The sequence below is a fragment of the Vicugna pacos genome, chromosome 12 (genome assembly GCF_048564905.1).
Source record: "Vicugna pacos chromosome 12, VicPac4, whole genome shotgun sequence".
Classification (NCBI taxonomy): Eukaryota; Metazoa; Chordata; class Mammalia; order Artiodactyla; family Camelidae; genus Vicugna; species Vicugna pacos.
Genome location: NC_132998.1, coordinates 51887752 through 51907935, shown reverse-complemented (window position 1 = coordinate 51907935; position 20184 = coordinate 51887752). Strand labels below are relative to the sequence as shown.

The 20184-nt window shown below is 42.8% G+C and overlaps 1 protein-coding gene across 1 annotated transcript in view; it reads left to right on the top strand.

Moving 5' to 3' along the window:
* Positions 1-20184, top strand: part of TPH2 (tryptophan hydroxylase 2) — an 83027-nt gene that overhangs the window by 44465 nt on the left and 18378 nt on the right. The window contains exon 8 of the mRNA XM_006197834.3: positions 2946-3072. Within this exon, the coding sequence (XP_006197896.1) occupies positions 2946-3072 (127 nt within the window). The remainder of the gene's footprint in view (positions 1-2945; positions 3073-20184) is intronic.

The window sequence follows — 20184 nt, the reverse complement described above, 5'->3', positions numbered from 1 at the left end:
AAGCTGGGGAGGTAGAACACTGTCTCCTTCAAGTATTTAACAAGCTCGAAAGTAAATCCAGTTTTGCACCAAGAATCCAACACCACAGTAGCCATGACCCGTCTCATTCTCACTTTATAAAGCACCCAGCACAGTGCCTGGCCCATAGCATTCAAGACGTGTTGGCCACTAGAGTTGTTATTTTAGTTTCTGCTTACTTTGTTTATTCGTACTATGAGCTAAGACTCGCCATCTTTAGTATTTCCCTGGAGTTTGACACCTGATCTGATTTTGGAATTATTGTCATGTTTTCTGTCTGGGTCAGTAGAGGGGCTTTAGTGTGTAGGCTGCAGTGGGGATGTTCTGATTTATCCATGGTGGGCCCCTCGATTCCAGCATCAGTGCCGACTGCATGAGCTTTAAAAAAAAAAACTGATCCCACAAGAGAGTCTACAGGGTCCATTCTCAGCAGAGAAGTATCAGACCTTGAATGGAACTGGATGCATGTGGCGGAGTCATGAAAGTTCACCCACATTTCATTATTCCTCAGTACATGTATGTATGTCTGATGTAATTTTAGTGGCATTAAACACGGGCAGCTCAAAATTCTATCATCACATTTAGCTTTAGTTGTAAGTACTAGTTGCTTGAAGCCTGCTAGGAGAGCTCGAGCATCCTCTGATACGACAGTGGGTCTCCACCCTGGCTGTGTCTTACGATTTCTCTGGGAGCTTCTAAAACAATACAGATGCTCAGGTCCATCGCCGAGAGTCCTGATTGGTTGTCTGTAGCACCCAGTCACTGACATTTTTTAAAAGGCTCCTCAAGTAATCTGGAGGGTTAAGGACTGAGTGGTGGGAAAGGAGACTTGGGACGCACTGACTACACTTTCACTTGTGCTAAGCAGCTTGGTTAAACTCTCTCCCCACACCTGAGGCTGTACACCACCCACCCAGTTCTCATTTACTCCACCAGCAGAGTGAAAAACACATAGCTTTGAGTCAGAGGAATTTGATCTCAAATCTTGTCTCTGTCTCTTTTGGTGGTGGTGGGGGTGTAATTGGGTTTGTCTATTTATTTACTTACTTATTAATGGAGGCACTGGGGATTGAACCCAGGACCTCATGCATGCTAAGCACACGCTCTACCACTGAGCTATACCCCCACCCGTCTCTGTGTCTTATTAACAGTGTGTCCTTGGAAAAGATGCTTAAATGTACTGAACTTTAGTTTCCCCATTGATCAAGTGGGGATAAGAAAGAGTTCCTTGTAAGCAAAGATGAAATTACTAAAAGGGATATGAAAACATTTAGCACAGTGCCCAGCACACAATAGGAGCTTGGTGACTGTTAGCTTTCTTTTTTTTTCTCCTTCTGTATTTAATTTCTCCAGAGGTGAAATGAGAGGCTCTGGTAACTTTTAAATTCCCCTTATGCCCTAAAATCCAATGAGTCTGATTCTCCGCCTTAAGCAATGTGATTGGAGAGTAACCATTACGTAATCTTTCCCACAAATTCAGTTTCAACGGAAAAGAGGAGGCTGTTGGCCCACAGTTGATGGGGAATGAACTTGGAGTTTCTTTTAGTATCATGTCCACACATTCTCCTTTGTTCACCTTTTCAATGTGATGTATCTGTGAAGTGGCTGTCCAGGGTTGGCCATGTGGTTTGAGTTGTGGAAACAAGATTTTTTGACTGAGCAATGCCCTCTGTTTTGTGTTGGCGTCCACTTTCTACCCTTGCTTCAACCATATGACCATGCAGCTTACTTTATACTTGTCCTAACGGTGGCAGTACCTGGCTTTTATGTTACTGCATCTCTTTGATATGCTTCAGAGGAGCCCAGGTGAAACCAGGGAACATCTTTCAATTACCACCTGGCTAATTAGTTGTCAAGAAGATAAAATATTCCTGCCTCTTGACCCATTCCCAGAGAGTCATAGGGGAACTCATTCCAACATAGCCCGGTATCAGGAAATAGTTTGTGATTCACAGCAGTAATTCAGGAGTGTGTATGCCTTGCTTCATTGTGACACATACCTGCCTTTGCCTGGTCATCTGGCTCCAAGAGGAAACTCAGGCAAATGAGAGAATATAAACTTCTGTTCTAGGTTACCTAGTTCGGGCTAGTCAAAGCAGAGGGCTGGAGGGTCTTCCAGTGTGCAGGCTCCAGGGGACTGCTGGTGTCATGGACAGAAACATTGTGTTATGGACAGAAACACTGTCTATGGGAAGAGCTAGTTAGTGATGGAGCTAGTTTTGTGACTCTCTGATGTTTCCCAGGGCCTGCAAAGTGTAACGTGAGATGCAGTGTAATTTAAGAATTGAGAACAAGAGTTTAGAAATCATGATAAACTGGATTCAAATTTTGGCTTTTATCACTGTCTATAGCAAGAGTCAGCAAACATTTTCAGTGAAGGGCCAGCTAGTACATATTTTAGGCTTTGCAAGCCATGTGGTCTCAGTCATAGCTACCCAACTCCGCCGTTTTAGCCATAGAGGAGCTGTAGACAACACATCGGTGAATGTGCATGGCTGTGTTCCAATAAAACTTTATTTGCAGACGCAGGCAGGAGGCCGGATGTGGCCTGCAGCTATGGTTTGCCCACCCCTGATCTGTAGAATGTTGCACTAGTAAGTTATTTTAATTCTCTAAGTTTCTCTTGAGTATGAAAAGAGGTAATGTGGGTAGTAAAACACTTACCACATTCTTGGCATATAAGCCCTTGAAAACAGCAGTCGCTATTCTTTTGTTAAAAATAATGTATATCATATGATTCAGGATGCCATTGGGTGTAAGATGCCTCTGGATTTCAGAGATGCTAACGTGATTAAAAAGTCAGCATTGGTGAAATTTGGTAACAGTAATTAATTACAGTAACCAGGTTATATTTCGAATTTTAAGTCTCATTCTGCGGGTCATAGTTGCACTCGTCTGACATTTCTCTGTGATGTTTTTCTTGTCAGGGACACATGTCATGAACTCCTGGGACACGTGCCACTACTTGCAGATCCTAAATTTGCTCAATTTTCACAAGAAATAGGCCTGGCATCTCTGGGAGCATCAGATGAAGATGTTCAGAAACTAGCCACGGTGAGTTCCTTTTCAATCTAAAAAACCGTTCTCTTTCGGTCCACGTGTAAGGTGAGGAACGCGTTCGAGTCAGTGAGTGTAACTGAGAAGGCAGACATTCTGGAGGGGACTTGACTTTTCTCACATTGTGTTCCTTTGAAGCACCATGTGTTCTTGGCTTATTAACTGTCACAATCTTTGTATTTTATCCTTCTTGTTCGGGGATTGGCTGGATAGTAAATCTTTTAGGCTTGCAGGTCGTGAGGGTTCTGTCATAACTACTTAGCTCAGCCAGCGTGGGGCAGAAGCAGCGACAGACAATACATCATTAAGCGTGGCCGTGTTGCAATAAAACTTTATTTATAAAAGCTGGCGGTGGGCCGGATTTGGTCTGTGTGCTGCAATTTGCTGACTCTTGTTCTGGTTCGATGTTTATTTCCTAGAAACATTAGTACTAGTAAGAGTGTGTATTTATGGTAAAGTAGGGGTTGTATTTGGGATTATCTTTGACTAGTCAACATGGATGTGGTCAGACATAATTTGAATAGCAAGGATCTTCTCAAATTAAGTGGTATGAAAGGAAATGCGTAATGTTGGTGGCTGCCTTTAATCTACTGAAGAATTATATCTAGTCAGCTCAAATGCCTTATCTTAGTCCCATTTCAAAGAACCCAGAGTAAGTAAGAGCAAGTTTAGCAAAATCACCTATAGGGGCCAGTCTGTGAGCCTCATTGAGCAAAGTTATTAGCAGAAGGAAAAAGAGACTCTTAAATTGTGTGTGTTTGACCCAGATGCACACCGATGGCGTATTAGGCATGCGGGAATATTCTTTCCTCCCACCAAGAAATAAGTTTTCTCTGAGATTTCTTAAGACACAAAACCCTTTCAGTATATCTTCTGTTTTCTACTTTTGACAGAAATACAGGAATTGAGAAATATTTTTCTACTAAAAGAGAAATAGCGGTGTAAAGCCATGCTGTTGTCGTCAGTAAGGTGACGTGTAGGGGTCAGTGGGGTCCACGGTGAACACAGGCAAGCATCCTCACACCTCCTCTACAGCAGACAGCGGCAGGATGGGAATGTAGGCCTTTGTGTTGCTCGATCTCCAAAATTTTGAGACAGCCTGGAAATCTAGGTTTTTTTTTTTAATAAAATTTAATGATTTGAAAATTTCAGCTCATAAAAAAATCTACTTATGAGCTGAGGAAAATATATTTGTAGGATCGTAACTTCCAATTTGTCACCAGTGCCCTAGGGGTGGTGTCTCATGTAGACTGGCCGTCTATTACTGTGTAACAAATAACTCTAAAATTTAGTGGCTTAGAACAATGCACATTTATTATCTCACGGTTTGTGTGTTTGGAGATTCAGGAGCTGCTTAGCTGAGTGGTTCTGGCTCAGGGGCTGTCTTGAGGTTGCCATTAAGATGTGGGCGGGGCCTGTAAGATGTCTGCAGATTTGGAATCTTCTCTGACTTTCTCCAGAGTGAGCAGAGAGAGAGATACTGAGGGGAGGAAGTTGTAATGCCTTTTGTGACCTGATGATACTCTGATCACGTCCACTGTATTCTCGTCATTAGAAAGGACTCACTCCAGCCCACACTCAAGGGAAGGAGAATTAGTCTCCACCACTGGGAGGAAGCAGCGTCAAAGTGTTTGTAGATGTATTTTAAAACCACCACACCATAAGTTCTGTTATTTGATTCTCACATCTTAGCCTTGGCTTTAAACTCCATGTTTTGGAACTTTTCTGCGCCTTTCAAGTTTCCTTTGAAATTTTCTGGTTTCAGCCTTTGACCCCTGACAGCTTGTACTCTTTTTTTTTTAATTTATTTTTTACTTGAAGTACAGTCAATTTCAGTGTGTCAATTTCTGCTGTACAGCACAATGTCCTAGTCATGCAGATACGTACATATATTTGTTTTCATTTTTTTTCATTAAAGGTTATTACAAGATATTGAACATAGTTCCCTGTGCTCTACAGAAGAAACTTTTTAAAAATCTGTTTTTATATATAGTGGCTTTTGTAAATTTGTAAATCTCAAACTCCCAAATTTATCCCTTCCCACCTCCTTTCCTGGATTGTTTATTATGTTTGAGAGTTTGTTTCTGTTTTGTAGATGAGTTCATAGTGTCCTTTTTGTTTGTTTAGATTCTATATATGAGTGATACCATATGGTGTTTCTCTTTCTCTTTCTGGCTTACTTCACTTAGAATGATGGATCTCTAGGTCCATCCATGTTGCTGCAAATGACATTATTTTATTCTTTTTTATGACTGAGTAGTATTCCATTGTATAAATATACCACAACTTCTTTATTCAGTCATCTGACAGCTTATATTCTTCATCAGAGATGAATATATTACTTAGTTGTCATACTATGAACAGCTACAGACTGGGATTCAACTCTGCCAGGCTGTGTGAGTGTGTGTGTGTGTCTCCCAAGAGAGGAGGAGAAGAAATAAGGTAGGACTTCATGGATGTGAATGTAGGTGGGTCCCAGCGAGTGATCTTTATTTCTTTCTGAAAAGCAATGACAAGAAAGCAATTTCATTGTCCCTTATTTTTACATACTATTAATGATGATTAATTAATTCATCATTCACACTAACATTTACAAAGAATATGACAGGGGGTCCTCACTTTTCAGAAATTCATACCTTATATAGATAAAACTAAGATTTGTCAGAGGAGAGAAACTTGGTGCTGAGTCTAGAAAGATGAGAACTCGGCCAGGTGGTGGGGCAGGGGGAGAGGGTTGGGAGACAGGCAGGTTCAGCCCAGGGCAGGAGATCTCTCTGGTTTGGGGGCTGCACAGGGAGGGCCTGCTCGTTAGTTCAGAGGGCCCTGTGGAGCCAAGGGTGGCCTTTTGTGTTCACGTTCTGCTGTTCCCATAAACAAATTAAGCATGGCTTAAAACAATGCAGATTTGTTGTCTTACAGTTTCATCAAGTCAGACGTCTGGCGCAGTTCTCACTGGGCTAAACTTAAGGTGTCAGCAGGGGTGTATTCCTCTCTGGGGCTCTGGGGAAGAATCCCTTCCCTTGCTTTTCCAGCTGCTAAAGGCTGCCTGTGTTCCTTGTCTTGTGGTCCCCTTCCTCCGTCTTCAGAGCCAGCAACATTGCATCCCTCTGACCTTCCTTCTGTTGTCATGTCTCTCTCTCACTGATTATAGCTGGGAAAGGTCTCTTGCTTTTAAGGACTTGGGTGATTAGATTGGGTCCCCCTGGATAATTCACAATACTCTCCCCACCTCAAGGGCCATACCCTTAGTCATATCTACAAAAATAACATATTCAAAAGTTCTGGAGATTAGGGCGAGGGCATCTTTAGGGCGCCATTATTCTTTGTTTCTATTTTTGCACTTGCAAGAAAAAATTAGTACTTGACCTTGAGACCTATTTTACTAGGGCCAATAAATTTCCTAGGATGTAAGTTTCCTTTTGGAACTTACACTCTTTAGCATGATTCCAACATCCTTGGCCATGGATTGCCCTAGCTCCAGCATCCAAAACCATTTCCATCTCTGAGAGATCATTAGATCATCAGTCATATTTCTCTCTCTCTCTTCCTCTTTCTTCATTGTTCTTTCCCTAGAATGTACCTGCTTGTCTGCAAAAGCCAATTTAAGTCAACAGATACCCTTTAAGTGGCTAAAGAATCTTAGTACCATGAGGTAGGAATAGGGGAAAGACAGGGAGGCAGTACTTGCTTCAAGGAACTCATGATCTAGTACACAAAAATTTGGAAAACGCAGGGTCAGCGTTAGTTTTTCTTCATATACACAAGCAGATACTTAGAGGTGAACTTAAGGGGAATCTTCTAAGTGTGTGTGGGTTCTGAGTCCAGTGTCAGAGACTGGGACTCAGAATGGAGCAGAGGCCAGCAGAGAGGTTTTTCTCTGACTGGAAATAACTGGTGACAGGTTGGGGAGGATCAGGTGTCTCCCGAGGGAGCCCACACGTCTGGAATCTCACAGTGGCTTTGACAGTTACAAAAACCAGAGTGTAAACTTGCAAATGACTGTAACGCAAAAGACCTGGGGCCTCTTCTCAATGCAATGGACAGTCTGGGCAGCTTCCTCACCATGGTTTTGCCTGGTCTGCTCATTTCTTCTTTCCTGATATGGCATGAGCCCCCACCTCAGCTCTCTTTGTTTTTCTGTCTCTCACAAACCTTGTAGTTCTAATTCTTTCCAGTTTTAGAGACTGCCCACTTACTTTGAAAGAAGAAATTTGGGAAGCTTTTTCCGTGTGATGCGGAGAATATAGAGGAAGGTAGACTCGAGGTGTGGGAGGCTAGGGAGATATTTTTTTTCTCTGAAATGATGCTCTAACTGCCATTGACTTCTAGAACCACATCCCATCCCGCAGTTAAAAACAGAGTGAATGGAAAACTGCTGGAAGATGGTCTTGAGAGAAAACACAGATTCCAGTCAGGCAGTTTCAAAGTAAACCTGGGAATAAGTGACCTATGGGATGACATGCATATGAATGACCCTCAAGCCATGTACTTGTTACAGCAGAGTGTCACAGCAACCTGAATCCTGGCGAGAGACCAAGCGATACTCGGAGGGTTGGAGAACTCAGGTTAATTACACCAGCGGGGCCAGAGGAGTTAACGCTTCAAGCTCTGGACCCTGTCTGTAGGTTTACACAGGCTTTTATATAGTTTTAGGTTTTCATTTTTTTTTGCACCGTATGCAGATTAGGTGTTAGAAATGGACCAATCAGGAGCAAGCTAGGTTTGCACCATATGCAAATGAGGTGTTAGAAATGGACCAATAGAATCTTAGGGGTAAGTTTCATTTTCCTAGAAGCAAGCCATTTTACAGAAGCACAAAAGTGAGATAATGTCACCAGGCCAGGGAACCGGATGGCGCCGGTGGGAAAGTAGTGGCCCTGCCTGTGGGTCCCGCTGGTCTTTTCATGGGGCTCCCCACCTTCATGACCCAGTTACAAGGACTAAGAGATTGAAGTGAGGCCTGGCTGGGAGGCATAGAAAGCCCAGTGCTGGGGAGAGAGAGGGGCTGGTTGAGGCCTCAGCTGTCCTGATGAAAAATGGAGGCATTATTAGCTGATTTCCTCCAAGTTGTTCCCATTAAGTCCCCTGAAAAAGTACTAGAATAAAATGAGAGATGAGATGTACCAAAGGAGAAAAATCCATAGAGAGGACAGATGGAAAACCACGGAAAGCACTATTTATACAGAACAATGAGACAGCCCGTATCATTCTTTTACTCTAGGTGAGATTTATATTATTAATGACTCTGTTTGTATAGTGCCTGGTTTTCCTGGTTTAGTGAATTTAAGCACTTACGAAGAAGAGAGTCATGCCTCGGGAAAGTAGACACTTAATAACTTCCTGTGATGTGCTGCAGACAAATCCATCTAAGGGAGAAAACAGCCTCCCCTAGACGTGCTGGGTGCCGCCAAACTCTCGTTTTGTCCAAAGCTGCTTTTGAGCTTGTGGCTCTGATGTCGGAGGCACTAGTCTTGTCTATAGCTGCTGCCTCTCCTTGCTGCATTTCTGCATGTATTTATTTTGACATTTTAATAATGCTCATTTTTTGAGAATGGAGCTATCTTTGCTGTTTTATGTGGGCAACGGTTTCTACTCCCTGAGACCCATTTAAACGGGACTCTTTTGTATCTGAAGGAATTGATGATGGTGCTTTGGCGAATGTATTTGAAGTGCATTGTTTTCCACGTAAATAATTTGCCCTCTGGCGGATAATGAATAAGGCAACTGGATTTGGCAGCCGCACGCTTTTCATCCTCATCGTAGCTGTCCGGGGTCTGTGCGTGATAGATATGCAAAAATATTCCCAGTGAGGGCTGCTTAGCGTGTGCTGTAATTGTCAGACCAGCCACATACCCCTGTCGTGCTGGCTTTGGTGGGTTTAGTAGTTTAGTGTCCTCTTTAAGGACAGTAAACTTAAATGCCTTCAGGGACTAGACAGGTAGCAGACATGTGCAGAACAGCCTGATGGAGGATAATAAGGAAAATTTGAGCCTGTGGAGAACTGGAGAACATGCATTGTATCTAAAGGCCTTCAGATTCAAAAATTAAAACAAAACAAAATGTTCTTTGGCTACAAATCATGTCTGCACGTTGAAACAGAACCACAGGCTCTCAGTTGTCAGCCCTCATATTTAAAGTTGGATTGTACATTAGACTAGGTAGCATGTTGAGGGACCAGGCCGTTGCTAGATTCATCTTTACATCATATTGGACGTTCTCAATTACTGCTTGCTGGACACTGACTATTTTTCCCAAGAAAAGACAGCGATTACTGTGTTCAGTTGAAATATCTTACTGCTGTTGAGAGGTAACTGGTTTTGAATTAGAACTTTAAACAGTTATGAGCATGACTGTCATACATGTGTGCTGAGTATGTGTCAGAGATTTATTTAACTCCTTCATGAGGGGAAAGCAGGATGGTAAATCTAGCTCAGAGGAGGATTTGAGAGACCAAGAAGATACAGTCACTGAAAGAAAGAATCCTGGAACAAGGTGCACAAGGCTTTATGTTCTACAGGGCAAACCCTGTGACCTTAACGTTATCTTTTCTACCTGGCAGAAATCATTTGCATGTCGCATGGACAAAGATGACTTGCAGCTCATCAGTCTTCACAGAATTAACACCTAACTTCACAGCATCTGAGCCTCAATCAATAGTAAATAGGAAGTCAGACAAAGGATCTATTCCCTAGATCAGTGCTTTTCCAATGGTAATGTGTATAAAATAACCTAGGCATCCTGTTATAAGGCAGATTCTGTTCAAGGAGGTCTGGAAGGGAGCCTTGACATTACTGACAAGATCCCAGGTAATGCTGATGCTTCTTGTCCAAGAGAAGCAGGTGACCTGTTAGACAGGTTGGCCTTTTAGACAGTGCTTGAGTCTGTCTTTCAAAAGACACCAGGTCATCCCTTAGCCTTATTTACATATTCAATACTTTTTCTAAGAACTTGGTTAACAGGGTATTGCCAGATAAATATGGTGTGCTGTGACACTGTTACCGAGTCCAAACTCCTACTGCTCGCTGCACGATAAGCCAATAAATTGGTAGACAAGGTGCTGGAGCAAGGAATAATGACTTTATCAGAAAGCCGACAGACCAAGAAGATGGCAGACTAATATCCTGGAGAACCATCTTCCCCAAGGCAGAATTCAGGCTCCTTTTATACTAAAAAGGGGAGATGGTGTAGTTGGCTGTTGCAAAGTTCCTGGTGTCGGAATCCTTTGTTCTCACAGCTGTCCACGTGGTTCAGGCCATGATGTCTCTGTAAACCTCCACCAAGGCAAATGTTATTTTCTATTCTGCAACGTTTTATCTTCCTAGGAATGGGAAAATGTTATACCCTTGAAGGTCAGAACGTTGAGAATGGGCTGTCGTGTCTGTTTCAGGCTGTAGGCAGCATTCTTTTACAAAAGGTGCAGAACCATTAGGACTAAGTCCAGGAAACAGAGCACAGGGTTAGAGCCAAAGGAACAGGTCTAATATGGAGTCAGATTTGTTCTTCCCTATTACAACGCGAGTTTATTTAGCACTTATTCGGAGCCTGAAAATGGACCCTTGCGTCTTTGAGTGACAGGTCGTTTGCTGTTTTGACGCCTTTCCCCAAACAGTGCAACGCCTCCTGCGATGCAGATGGCGTCAGTTCCGTCCGTTCACTTCTTACATCATAAAGGCATTTGAAACAGACAAAGCTGTGCATCGCTTGTTGGATGAAGCAGTCAGCAGGAACAAACCACACATGTTTCCCAAGCAGAATGAATCGGCCTCTGGCCCAGTTGGAATTTTCGCTCTACAGAGTTTTAGTTAGGTCCTCTATTCAGTTCAACCAGGAAACATGTTTACCTTCACTTCCTGATGAAGGGCTTCTGTCACTGGGTCTTGGTAAAGCAGATGAGAGAAGAGTCTTGGCCAAGGGGGATAAAGGGCCAGTCTTTCCCAGGATGTGTTCCCAGGACGTTGAGGCTCATGAAATGTTACTATGGGGTCTCTGATAGAATGGAATATTCTCTCCTAGAATATTTGGGAAACACTGGGTTACATAAATGGCTTTGTTTTTAAAGACTTCTCAGGGCCTTTACTAAGATAATGTGCAGAGTGGATCTCCACAAGTGGTTAAAAAAATTATTTTTCCAAACTGACCATGTTTCTTCCATTTTAGGATGCCGTCGGTTGTAGAACATACTCTTAATTTAGTGGCTTTTATTTTTCAGGGGGGAAAAGACTCAGCTGGCAAAAATTTTGACATTGGCTGTAGGAAGCTCCATTTTAGAAATGTTAAAGTGTGAAAAAGGGAACTTGAAAATTAAGAAAGTACGTTATATGGTTGCAGAAGTCTCTTTTTATGGGACACATATTAGCATCCCAAGCTATTAGTATTCCAAGGAGCACAGTGTGGGAGATACAAGTCTAAAGTGTTTTTGAAAAGGTGAAATTCACTGTGAGCAGAGACTGATCACCAGCTAATTTCTTTTTTTTTTTCGGTAGGAAAGGGTTGTCAAAAATTAATATTATAGGGTTCTGTTTGTAGTTTATCAAAACAAATAATTTATTTGTCCCAAATAAAAAGTTTGCATTGCTTGGGGCTGTGGATGGCCATAAATCAAGTGTGTTTGAATTTCCAGGTATAAGCAGGACTTTCTCATGCTGTGAGCAGTAATGAACTGTACAGTCAGCCTTAAACTAATAATTGACTATAATTCACATTAGAAGTGTAATTATGAAACTAACCTTAGTTGGCTACATTTGCTAATTAATTTTTTCCTGCTTGTGGAGGAATTAGCTTGTTTCCCTGGTCTCTCATGACTTGGCTTACCTGTCTGGGGTGGGGAGCTTACCGGCTTTTAAAAGACATGCCCAGCTCTACTAGTTTCTGCAGAGGGATGACATTAAAAATGGCCATTTTAGTATCTCTACAGAAAGCTGGAAATAAGCCCCAGGCTTATTTATTCCATGTAGAGTCTTTGAACTAGTGGGGCTGTTTGGATCATTTGATACAAAGCTGACAAAAGGCTGGAAGGAATTCCGTCTTACGCATTTTTAATTGAGATGTTTGGATGGATGATTAGTTTGTGTGTTATTTCTAAGAGTAACTTAATTAAAAGTTAATAATATCTATTCCAACTCATTACTTTCCCTTTTATGTCTTCTGCGAATATAGGACAGTCGTCTTGCCTTGCAAGGAGCACTATATTTCTTTAACCAGCCCCATAGGCTTCAGTCCTGTCCTCTGTCATTGTTTTCATCAGTCCCTCCTTAGGTTTTTTTCTGCCTGGATGCTCCAAGGCCACACTCCCTTCTGACTATACTCTCTTCTGAGAACTTTGATACTGGAGCTCAGATTACTTGGCTCTGTCTATATATGTTTCACTTACAAATTCATTGTTTCGTGGTAGGTGTTTGTCATCTATTTATCTTATGATGAGACCACTGCTGCTATCTGAAATTAAAAAAATTAGCTGTATGTTGCTCACTCTGTTTAGACACAAATCTATTTGCAGTCTGGAATAGTTGTGCATTTTTGCAACTCAAATCTTCATCATTTGTAACTATTTCCTAGGGTCCTCAGGGAGCCGTCATACACTTACAGATGAGGAAAAAAAAAGCCTCAATAACCTATTTTAGATATTTGGAAACACAAAAAAACTCGAGCTGCTTTGGTACCCATTCATTCTCTGTTTGTGTGCTAAGCTCTGTACCCACTTAATTTTATCTGCACAGTAGCACCAGAAGTCTGCAGCTGGAGTCTCTCAGCACTTGATGAAGGTGGTATTCGGGATGTGTGGATGGGCAGTAGGTGGTGTGGTGTGATGTGGGGAGAAGGGTCTGAACCTGAAGTGAGCCCAGCGGGGTTTGAGTGCCCGTTTAGTTTTTTCTAGCTTTATTGAGATATAATTGACTTACGACATTGGTGAGTTTAAGGTGTACAGTGTGTTGATTTGATACACTTACCTGTTGCAGAATGATCACCACCATAGTTTTAGCTAACACCTGCATCACTTCACATAATTACCATTTCTCTTTTGTGATGAGAACAGTTAAGATCTCCTCTCTTAGCAACTTTCAAGTATATAATACGATATTATTAACTATAATCATCATGCTGTACATTAGCTCCCCAGAACGTATTCGTCTTGTAACTGGAGGTTGCCATCCTTTGACCAACATTTCCCCTCACCCCCCATCTTCAGGTAACCACCATTCTAATTTGTGTCTCTGTGATTCAGCTTTTTTTAGATTCCACATAAAGTGATGTAACAGTATTTGTCTGTCTGACAGTTGTTAACTTAGTATAATATTCTCAAGTTCCATCCATAGTAGCGAATGGCAGGACTTCTTTCTTTCTCATAGCTGAATACTATTCTGTTTTATACACACACACACACACACACACACACACACGCACACACACAAACATACCACATTTTTATCCATCCATCCATTGACGGACGCTTAGGTTGTTTTCTTATTTTGGCTATTTTGAATAAAGCTGCAATAAACCTGGGAGTGCAGATATCTCTTGGAAATCTAATTTTCATTCTTTTTGTTTCTATATCCGGAAGTAGAATTGCTGGATCACAGGGTAGCTCTATTTTTAATTTTTTGTGGAACCTCCATCCTGTTTCCCATAGTGGCTGCACCAGTTTACACTCCCACCAACAGTGCACGAGGGTTCTTTTCTCTCCACACCCTTTCCGACACTTGTGATCTCTGGTCTTTTTGAGGACATGAGTGCCGGCTTTGTTACTTCTTAACCTTATACTCAGGGACAAATTGCATTCCCTATTTGTGCCTCAAATATCTTCTCTAAAGTGGAGATGTTCGTCTACCACTTGATGCTGGATGAGGAGCAAATGGAATGAAATATTTTGTGATGTAAGCTGTGTGGTTACCTACATTATCCCCACATATGACACCACTCAGTCTCACCCTTACCCCCCAAACCCTAACTGCACCAGAGGAGTTAGTTATATTACTGATTAATTTCACTGTCATTTCAAGCCCCTAAATTCTCGAGTTCTTCATCCAGAGCTAACGCCTCCCTGTGATTCAGAAGCCCTGACATTGAGTCCTTCTTACTTTCTCTTCTCAAAGTAAGCTAGAATGCATTCTTCAAGCACAGAAGATTTGTGCAGTCGTTTTAACTTCCATAAAGAAGGAATTTTCTGGTTTAACTACAATAAAGTCAGCTTTCAAAATCTTAGACTTGTATTAACAGAAATATCTGTGGTGTAATTCCACGTCTAGCAAAAGCAGAGAGAAGATGGTTGGGATTTTTTTTTTTTTATGAGCTAGAACAGTGGAGATAATGTTATATCGAACTATAGGAATTTAATTACCTCATTCTACAAATGTAGTTTTCAAATAAAGGAGTCAAAAGGATTTCCAAAGCAATTCTTCTGAACTGTGATATAAAAACCCAGAACACATTTAGTAGATGTAAAATGTATTACTGTACATTACGAGCCACAGTGAATGGGAACATAATGAGAAACACGACACGGGATGGAACACACAGCGATTAAAAATCTCTTTGCTCCCTTGTAGATGTAGATGTACTGCAGTTTGCTTTGAGTTTTATATGCTTGTCACGGTCAGGATGGGCATTTCTGGACTGTTTCTGATGGGTGGATTTCATACTGGTAACAGGTTTCCCAGAAAATGGAAATGCTGTCATGGGAGGGCTTCTGTCTGGAGAAGGTGTAAGGAAGAAGTGCTGAGAGGACTGGGAGGACTGAATCGCCTGGGGGCCACATGAGTCTGAAAGCCTGTCCTTTCTAGCGTCCACACAAAATCCTGAAAATTGTGAAGACAGTAAATCCTAAGAGTTCTCATCACAGAAACGCTTTTTTCTCCCGCTTTTTCTACACGAGATAATAGACGCTCACTAAACTCCTTGCGGTAACCATTCCTCAGTGTACGTACATCAAACCATTATGCTGTGCACCTTAAATTTACACAGTCAAGGCTGTCGATTATATCTCAGTAAAGCCGAGAAAAGGTCCCCGTTCCCTCGGCAGTGGAGGGAAGGCAGGGTGAATTAGGGCTTCCGATACTGAGAAGTCTTTGCAAAAACCTTTATGTCTCTTCCTTATTACAAAAGTGACACATAGTCATTGTAGAAATTTTTTTTTTAAATGGATAAGCAAGGAAAAGAATGTAAAGATCATTTGTAACAACACAGCCGCGATAACCAGCGTTAGCATTTTGGTGTATAGCCTCCTAGTTTTTCTGAAAAGTCATTTTACCACGTCAAATAAAAACGTAGTAAAAGGGAGTCCTGGCTCTGGAAAAAGGAGCGGTAGGAATGTTCATCCGTTTATCGGACACTTGTGCCATCAGGAGAGACTATCTTTTACATCAACAGAAGGAAGAAGAAATTGGAAGCACTCTAGACTTACGGACTTACAACTTTTCACTCAGGTTAAGTTGCAAAGTGTTTTGGGAAACATCAGATGTAGCTAATGAGTTTCATTTGCTTTTCCTTTTTTTTTCTTTTTGAGAAAAAAATGAGCAGATAGCACTTTTTAAAATGAAAAAAATTGGTCTTCTTATGTATTTCCATCTTCAGTCCTCAAACTTTGCACTGTTCTTGTCCCCGTTAGTGAGTGCTGCTTTAATCAATGTTCACCCCTCCTGCTGTTCTGTTTTTGAGTAAGATCATAAACGCCCTTTCCCACAGCACTTGATCTCAGGTAATCATGCCAGTAGGGAGGAAAAGGGAAAGCTGGGATGAAATATAGTGAACCCTACTATATATACGACAGCATGTGGCTTTCCGTAAGCCTGTGCACTTCAGGGACCGACTAGCAAGGCAGGATGTCTTGGGTGTTCCGATTGCAGGCTTTAGGGTCAGATTACCTGGGTTCGCAGCCGGGTCCATCACTTACCGGCTGGGCAGCCTTGGGTAAGTTAGTTAACCTCTCTGTGCCCTAGTTTCTTCATCTTTAAAATGAGAAGGATAATGTGATCGAGCCTTGGAGCGCTGTTGAGGATTCATGAGATACTACATTGTAATTCTGCTCAGCCCAGTGCTAAGTGTTCAGTAAAAACCGGCTAGTGTGTTTGACATGACCTCACTCTTAAGTGTCCAGGTGACCATGCTGGTAAGACTCAAGTGCAGGAGAGGCCCCTGGAGAGAATTTCTGCTCTTAGTGTGACCTTGGTTAATTCACTGACTTTCAACAACCCAGGTTTTCCCTTCAGAAATGCAGGCTGTGCAGTTTCTATTACAAAGGGGTTTTTGCTGGAGGCAGCAGGCTGCTTTGCAACATGAAGTGTTTTAACCACAAATGATCAAGGTAAGGCCTCCCCTAAGTGATGTCAGACTTCTCCCTGGAGAGGGAGGAGGCCTCCCCTGAGTGAACGTGGAGTGAGGCAAGTTGCAGGGAACAGCTGGGGAAAACAAATGAACAGATACTGTCTGTGCTTTTCAAGCAGGTGAGGAGTGATGCTGTTCATTGGTACAGGCAACACTCCCTTAGGAACCCCAGAAAGCCGTAAATTTGGGGTTTCAAATCTTGGCTGCTCCTCCTTCTGAGTTCAAGTTCCTGAACATTTAAGCCAGGTGTTCACAGTTTGGCTGTCAAATGGTTGCATTAACATGAAAGTATGCAAAGAAACTACTGGAAGAATTCCCAAAGATGTTGCTTGCTCAAGTTCTGATGCATTTTGGACGTGTCTCCATGTATATACACAGACGTCCTATGAACTAGCAAGGCTTAAAAGTTCTCTGAAATAAAACAAGGGGAGATACTTTAATATGACATACTTTAGAAACGTGTAAATGTGTAGCTCTCACAAAACTTTTTTGGAGCTGGTCACCTTTTTGTCTCTCAGATATAATTAAGAAGAGTTCTTCCAAGGTAAAAGTCAAGGTTATTGTCGGCTTGAAAAGAGCCGTTGGATTCTGCTTCTTTGCAAAGATGTTTAGCAAAGGCATGACCTTGCTGGATTCCTACTACCGATCTTTTCCAGAGCTCTGAAAGCATTCAGTGAATATTTATTGAGCATCCACTATGTGTGAGGCATCGGGAATTCAACTGTGAAACAGGTGGACGTGGTTCCACTTCTTGGGGACTTACAGTCTAGTGAAGGCTGCGGATAAGCAGTTAAGTATAACTTGAGTGCAGAGATAGGGAAAGGATGGTGTTTAGGTCAGTTTCAGGGAGAGGAATCAAAGGTGGTTCCTAGGCCAAGACTTTCTCAGCAGTCAAGTTAGTAATTTTTAATTTGCTATCGTGTATATGCTTGCTGAGAAAATAGATGCGAATACTTCAGGAAACCTTTGTATCCCAATGAGCTGTCTTCATGTTGCAAAGCTCCTCCCGCTGGGTTTCAGGAACTGCTGACCTGTGATGAAGCCCGCGCCTCTCAGGAAGGGGATTCTCTGTAGAATCAGAGTCCTCTTGCATTGATTTAGCATTTGGCACGTGTGCATTCATCGGAGTCCCGCAGTGGCCCTGGAGGATGGGCAGGACTCATTACCCCCAGGCACACTCCCTGCCATCCGCATGGTGCTGTATACACAGTTGGTGCCCAGTAAACACTTGGCAAGGAAAGGAATCCCCATTTTAGAGATGCATAAAGGGAGGCTCAGACGAGTGAAATGACTTGTCTGAGGTCGTACAGTAAAACAAGGGCAGAGGCTGGGCATCTGGGTTTTCTGTGTCCTGAGCTGGTGCACCAGACCACTTCTCAGGAGTTCAGGATGTCAGGGCAAGGTGTAAAAGCAGGCGCAGCAGCAGAGACAGACACTTGGGGAGTCCTGGAGGCAAGTTATTGTTACAAAGCTAGATTAAGGGTTTTTAAATCATGCTGTCCTGGGGGTTCCGGCTAATGTCTATGGAAGAAAAAAAAATTATATATTTAGCTCATGTCTTGCTTAAATGTAAAGAATGGCCAGCACATCCACATCAGAGGCTCTCATGTAAACGCCCAGACTCCCAGTTTCTCCTGAAAAGACCAGCCTCTCTAACAGTCTGCCTTTACCTGAGACGCACTTGGCCAGAGCTGAGCTGCTGTTCCCATTAGATGGGACATATGATACTGAATTGGAAAGTGAAATTTCATCTTCAAATATCTGCCTGTCCCCCCGTTACTGACTAGGAGACTCTGCTGACGAGGAGAAGGGAGACGGAACAGAGGGGCTGGCGTTCCAGGCAGCAGGAAACACCCAGGTTCTCTTGGTAGCCAGAGCCGGAACCAGTTTGGCAAAATAGCCTGTCATGAAGCACCAAAATATTTCAGATCGCACCATTCTTTACTGTCTCAGGAATTCTTGCTGTCCTTTACCAGGTCTATTTTATGCCTGTCAGATAATGCATCTGTATCCAATGTAGGCAGATTGCTGTAGTTTAAAGCAATACAACGCAGTATTTAGTTTTGTGCTTTTTAATATGACTTTTTAACATAAACAGGATGTGTTTCATTTCCAACCCAGTTTATCGATCCCAGTCTCAGCTGTCCTGAGCTGGGCTAGTGGCAGTGCTGTTTCTCACTGGCAAAACTCGGAAGACTTGGCTTCCTGTCGTGGCTGGTTTCTAGTGTGATAGGCCTGTGATGCGCCATGTGACTGGTCCAGGGGCCACAAGGGAGACTGAAGGCATCTCCCCTAGGGCAAGCCAGGGAAGGATGACTGTAGGCAAGCTAGACAGGCCCCCATCTTTCCCAGCACACACACAGCTCAATTATCAAGAAAGTGGCATAAATATCAAGTCCTAGGTCCTGCAGCGCTCAGTCACCGAGAACAGAGGGGGGCAGTGTGATCCGGTACAAAAACAGGGACGTTGGGGGTCAGGCACAATTGGTTCCAATCCAACACTTTCGCCCCTAAACTTTCCTAAGTTATTTGATCTAAGTCACAGTTTCCCCATCTGTAAAATAGGGTGTGTGTGTGTGCGCATAGCACTGACATGTAGGAAGAATTCAGTAAATGTTAGTTATTCATTTTATTTTCTCCATCTTACAGACAAGGAACCTGAGACTCAGAAAGGCTAACTTTCCTAAGGTCAAAAAAAAGGCGAACCTGCCCTTGAACCTTGGCCTTTCACCCCAAGGCCAATGCTCTCAATCCACCATGTTACGTTACCTTCACAGTTTCTGCCTCTGGCGGCTGTTGTGAGCACGCCGTGAGGGGTTTCGCACGGTGGTAGAGTGGAGGTTTTAGGCACTGGCAGTGATTATTAGTAAAGCCAGGGCAGCTCAACTGAGCTGAAATTCCATCTAGAGTTTCAATTACCTACAGGCCCTCATTGTGACAGGGACCCCAATTCATAGGGAAATCTTTTCAACCTCATTTGCACGTATAGATGGTGAGTGTCGGCTCTGGGTGTGAGAGATGATGATGGTACTGGTGATGGTTAGTGACTGGAAAAGAAACATGACTTCATGAATAAAAACCTAATACAGAGGACAGCTCAGTGCAACGGAGCGGCGAGAGTGGCTTGCCCTGCTAAACGCACCTTTCTCTCCAGTTTTCAGATGTATAATCATTTTCCAAGAGTCTTGGTCTTGCCTGGAAAGAAATAGCTGAGAAAGTGCCGGCTCTTTAGTCCTGATGTCTGGGAGGGTGTTGCTTTTCGTAGTGCAGGAATAAAAATAAAACGGCCCTCTAAAGGCGGTGGTGACTACCCGCGGCTCACTTGGGAGTCAGTAAAAACCTCGTTTTTCATACGCGCCTCGGAGAGCTGACCTTTAAAATCACCACATCTGGGGAGAATGTGTGATTTGATGCAGAACGTTTTAGGGCAGGCCACACGATGAACGGCTGAGAAAGTCCTCATCAGTTTTCTTCTCCTTCAAGGTGCTCAGCATTGCTTAGGTTATAAAAGTCAGTTCTTGGGCACTTCCAAACCTGCAGCATTTGCTTAAGTAGCTCTTCTGTGCAAAGCAGATGAAACTTCTATATAAATGGAACGCTGATCCATGCACCCGGTACGAAAATGATGGGGGAGTGTGTGTGTGTGAGTCCTCAGAGCGAAGTTTAGCCATTTCAAGGTAGCTAGTTGTAGAGTAAGTTCAGCAAAGGGTCGTTTGTAAATAGATGGGATTTCTGTAAAAGAAGAGCCACACCTTGTGAATCGCTTGGTCAGGGCGTCGGTGCGCTGAGACT